The sequence below is a fragment of the Chaetura pelagica genome, unplaced genomic scaffold, assembly GCF_000747805.2.
Source record: "Chaetura pelagica isolate M959 unplaced genomic scaffold, ChaPel_1.0 scaffold91, whole genome shotgun sequence".
In the NCBI taxonomy this organism is placed as follows: domain Eukaryota; kingdom Metazoa; phylum Chordata; class Aves; order Apodiformes; family Apodidae; genus Chaetura; species Chaetura pelagica.
The window spans coordinates 451384-456006 of NW_009952042.1; the positions used below are offsets into that span (position 1 = coordinate 451384).

At 53.3% G+C, this 4623-nt stretch overlaps 1 protein-coding gene across 1 annotated transcript in view; it reads left to right on the forward strand.

The window, feature by feature from the left end:
• Positions 1 to 3823, forward strand: part of TCF4 (transcription factor 4) — a 231569-nt gene extending 227746 nt beyond the window's left edge. Inside the window, exons 15-17 of the mRNA XM_010002716.1 lie at positions 696 to 848; positions 2549 to 2778; positions 3687 to 3823. Coding sequence (XP_010001018.1) covers positions 696 to 848; positions 2549 to 2778; positions 3687 to 3823 — 520 coding nt within the window. The remainder of the gene's footprint in view (positions 1 to 695; positions 849 to 2548; positions 2779 to 3686) is intronic.
• Positions 3824 to 4623: the final 800 nt, after the last annotated feature.

Here is a 4623-nt window from a genome sequence, read left to right on the forward strand (position 1 = left end):
GGGCAGGAGACAGCAGGGCAGGGCAGAGCCCCTCGGCTCGTTCAGCTCTGCTCTCCCAAGCCCTCCAGGCCTGGGGCACCTGCAGATGCTCCAGGAGGAGCTGATTTCCCATTAAAGCAAGGGAGAAAGAGCCCAGACTGTTATAGGATCTCAGAATTCCAGACCTGGTTGAGTTGGAAGAGGCCTTAAAGACCATCCAGTCCCAACCCCCTGCATGGGCAGGGACACCTCCCACCAGCCCAGGTTGCTCCAAGCCCCATCCAACCTGCCCTTCAACACTGCCAGGGATGGGGCAGCCACAGCTTCTCTGGGCAACCTGTTCCAGGCTCTCACCACCCTCACAGTGAAGAATTCCTTCCTAAGACCTACTCTAAACCCACCCTCTTCCAGCTTGGAAAGCTCATCTGGTTCCAACCCTCCTGCATGGGCAGGGACACCTCCCACCAGCCCAGGCTGCTCCAAGCCCCATCCAACCTGCCCTTCAACACTGCCAGGGATGGGGCAGCCACAGCTTCTCTGTTCCAGTGGCTTACAAAGTCTTGCTTGCAATCCCTTCTTCAGGAGCTGCACCCCACGCCTGGCTCTGCCCCGTGGCTGGGGTTTGTCCCCTGGGTCACCCTGCCACCAGGGACACGGGACACAGGCCCAGCCCATCCTGTTGGTTGACATCCCCCCTCCTGTGTGTTTTCCCACAGAAGAATGCCAACTGGCCTGCAAGGGCAGAGTGTCTCTTCGGGCAGCTCTGAGATCAAATCCGATGACGAGGGAGATGAAAACCTCCAGGACACCAAGTCTTCTGAGGACAAGAAACTAGAGGATGACAAGAAGGATATCAAATCAATTACTAGGTCAAGATCTAGGTAACAGTATATAATAGTGTCGCTTCATTTAATTCCTTCACTGGATTTTGATGAAGTGAACAGAACAGGAGGAAACCATGAGGTTTTTTTCCTGGCAGGTAAAGCCACAGCCTGAGTGGAAGGGCAGGGCTCTCCTGGCTGCACCCAGTGCCTTTCTGGTACCTGCACACCAGGATGCCCTCAAATTCCAACAATTCACAAATTTGGACCCTGAGCAAGTTCTCCACAATCCGGAAAGAAATGATGTTACTCTCAAAAATCTCTCTAATTGGGCTGTCCCTCTTCTCTGCCTGGGCTGGAAAACTGAGAGACAGTGTTGGGATGTCACCTCTTTAAAATGTGCCCAAGAGCTGATCACACCTGTCTCTAAACTAACAGTCTGCTTTACCTCTGAAATGAATCAGTCATTCCCTCCATTGCTGCAGGTCTCTAGGTTCAAGGGGAGGATTTAGAGGGCTTTACTTTTTCTTGGCAATATTCTTTAATGCATTTTGGGGAAGTGGTAGTGAAGTCGTAGCTGGATGGTGACATCTGGGAACCCACACCCAGGGTGAGCGTGACCCTGAGCAAGGGACAGGCTTTACTTGTGTCCCTTGAATGTCACCTGCCTCCCTCTGCTTCTTCCAGGGGGTTTTTGTTCCCCATGGAGTGGCAGTGTCCCCCTGCCTTGTCCATGCCTGTGTAAAGAGGTGAGAAGTGTCTGAGCAGAGGAGCTGGCCCTGGGAGGGGCTCTCAGGCCTTTTGTTGCCTTCACCTCTCTTAGGGCTGGAGCAAATATCTGACACTTGAGATGTTCTCTGGGTAAACGTGTTGCAGTGACCATCTGCAGAGATGAGGCTTGTGTGTGCTCACCAGGAAGAAGAAAGCACCTTTATGCTGATGTGATAGATCTTGTTCATCCCACCAATCCTCTGTTGCTTATGCATATTGATGTTGGCTTTGAGGCTTTTGTGGGCTAACATTTTTTTTTGGCTTTTGACAGGCTTGCAGCTTTCAAAGGTTACTCCTGGTATTTAGTTCTAGGTCTGAATCCCTGTTGTTAGGGCTGCTGAGGATGTATTGCTTCATTTGCATAACCAATTCAAATTGCAGAGTGCCAGTGACTCACCAGTGGATGTGTTTCCCATTGAAAACCAACATTTTAGCTGGGTAGGAAGCAGTTTTGTTGCAGGAGTTCACTCTGGGGCCCTCCACAGCCATTCCTTACTTTGCTGGCTCTTTGCCCACAGGTGCTTTGGTGCCCTGTGCCCCACGTGGGGACTGGGGTGCTGCCCACACCCACTGCTTGGGAGGATGGTGGATCCTCACCCTCAGTGGTGAAGATAGATTCTTCCAAAACCTGAATGTTGGGCTGCTGAAAAGGTCCATTCATGGCTGTCAGCTGGGAGGCCAGGACTTGGGTGTAGGACTTGGGTGTTAGCACCTCTGTTTTTTCTTCTTTTAAATACCCAAAGTCCAGCCTGGCAGGTGGTGAAGCTTCACTACAAACCAAAGCTTTGCCCAGCAAAACAATTCAAGGGGGACTGAGTCTTGCACAGGTTTGGTGGAAGAGGAGCAGCAAAGCAGAATTGCTCAGAAGCCTGTCCATGACTGACAGCCCCGGTCTTGGACACAGCCTGTTGAAAATCTTTTGCCCTCCTTATTTCTCACACCATTAGAAAAATGATGTCCTCCTTTTTGTCTCCCAGCAATAACGATGATGAGGACCTGACACCAGAGCAGAAGGCTGAGAGGGAGAAGGAGAGGAGAATGGCCAACAACGCGCGGGAGCGCCTGCGCGTCCGGGACATCAACGAGGCCTTCAAGGAGTTGGGCCGGATGGTGCAGCTCCACCTGAAGAGTGACAAGCCCCAGACCAAGCTCCTGATCTTACACCAGGCTGTGGCTGTCATCCTCAGCTTAGAGCAGCAAGTCAGAGGTCAGTGTGCCCCCAGCTCTCCTTACGTCCCTCCTGGGCTTCAGCGGTGCCAAACACGCCTTGCTGGACCAGGGAAAGGCTGGCCAAGGGTGCTGGGTGCTGGGGAGAGAGGTGAGACCTGAGCCTGGCACCCAGAGCCAGGGAGACAGGCAGGAGCACCCAGAGCCATCCTGGGAGAGAGGTGAGACCTGAGCCTGGGACCCAGAGCCAGGGAGAGAGGCAGGAGCACCCAGAGCCATCCTGGGAGAGAGGTGAGACCTGAGCCTGGCACCCAGAGCCAGGGAGACAGGCAGGAGCACCCAGAGCCATCCTGGGAGAGAGGAGAGACCTGAGCCTGGGACCCAGAGCCAGGGAGACAGGCAGGAGCACCCAGAGCCAGCCGGGGAGAGAGGTGAGACCTGAGCCTGGCACCCAGAGCCAAGGAGAGAGGCAGGAGGACCCAGAGCCATCCAGGGAGAGAGGAGAGACCTGAGCCTGGCACCCAGAGCCAGGGAGACAGGCAGGAGCACCCAGAGCCATCCTGGGAGAGAGGAGAGACCTGAGCCTGGCACCCAGAGCCAGGGAGACAGGCAGGAGCACCCAGAGCCATCCTGACCCCTCCAAGCACTGGTGTTCCCCTGCAGCTCCAGGGCTGCTGGTGTAGGTCCTTGGCAGCCTGGGCACGTTCTTTAGCAGGATCCAAATTCAATATTGAGCTTGGCTACTCCACAACAAAGCACAAGCAGGGAGGGGGTTGCAGAGCTTGTGGATGGAGTTTTCTGCCTTTCCCTGACCAAGCTGCATCCTTCAGCCCCCTCCATTCCTGGAGCAGGACTCAAACAAATAACTGTGGCTTCATTATTTTCAGTGTCCAGGCACTGGTATGAAAATGTGAATGTTTGAAATGGCCTTTTGCTTCAATTTGACAGAAAGAAATCTGAATCCTAAAGCAGCGTGTCTGAAAAGAAGGGAAGAAGAGAAAGTATCTTCAGATCCTCCTCCACTTTCCCTGGCAGGACCCCACCCTGGGATGGGAGATGCCTCCAATCACATGGGACAGATGTAAAAAAAAAGGCAAGTTTGTTCTGTGGTTCTGTGATTCTCAGCCATGCACTGGGGGGATGGTTGGAAGGGACCTCTGGAGATCATCTAGTCCAACCCCCTGCTAGAGCAGGATCCCCTAGAGCAGATCCCACAGGAACACATCCTTAAGGGGTCTGGAATGTCTCCAGGGATGGAGCCTCCACAGCCTCCCTGGGCAGCCTGTCCCAGGGCTCTGGCACCCTCAGGGTCAAGAAGGATTCAGGTTAAACCTCCTGTTCTGCTCCAGGGGGTTTCCCCCAGTGCAGCCCCCATCCCAGGGTGGATCACCCCCAGGGTGCTGCAGGTGGTGGGGAGATGTGCCAGCCCAGCCCTCAGAAACTGATTTTTGGGTCTCCCTGGGAATGGTTTCCAGAGCAGTGTTTGGACGGGTTGCTGGGCACAGAGTCACACCCTCCCCTCTCCTTGACTGATGAGGTTTTATTTACTTCTTCCACAGGTCCAAGTTGCCACATTTCTTCATTTAAGCAAGAGACCACTTCCTTAACAGCTGTATTATCTTAAACCCACATAAACACTTCTCCTTAACCCCTTTTTTTTTGTAATATAAGACAAGTCTGAGTAGTTAAGAATCGCAGACGCAAGAGATTTCAGCATTCCCGATCGTTCCGACTGAGGAAAGAAACAACCCAACAGCAAAACCCAACCACAACAACCAACCAACCAACCAACCACAAAACGAAACGCCCCAACGGACCAGAAGGAAACAAACAAACAAACAAACAAACAAAGTGCAACTTGAGGGACGACTCTCTCTTAACATAT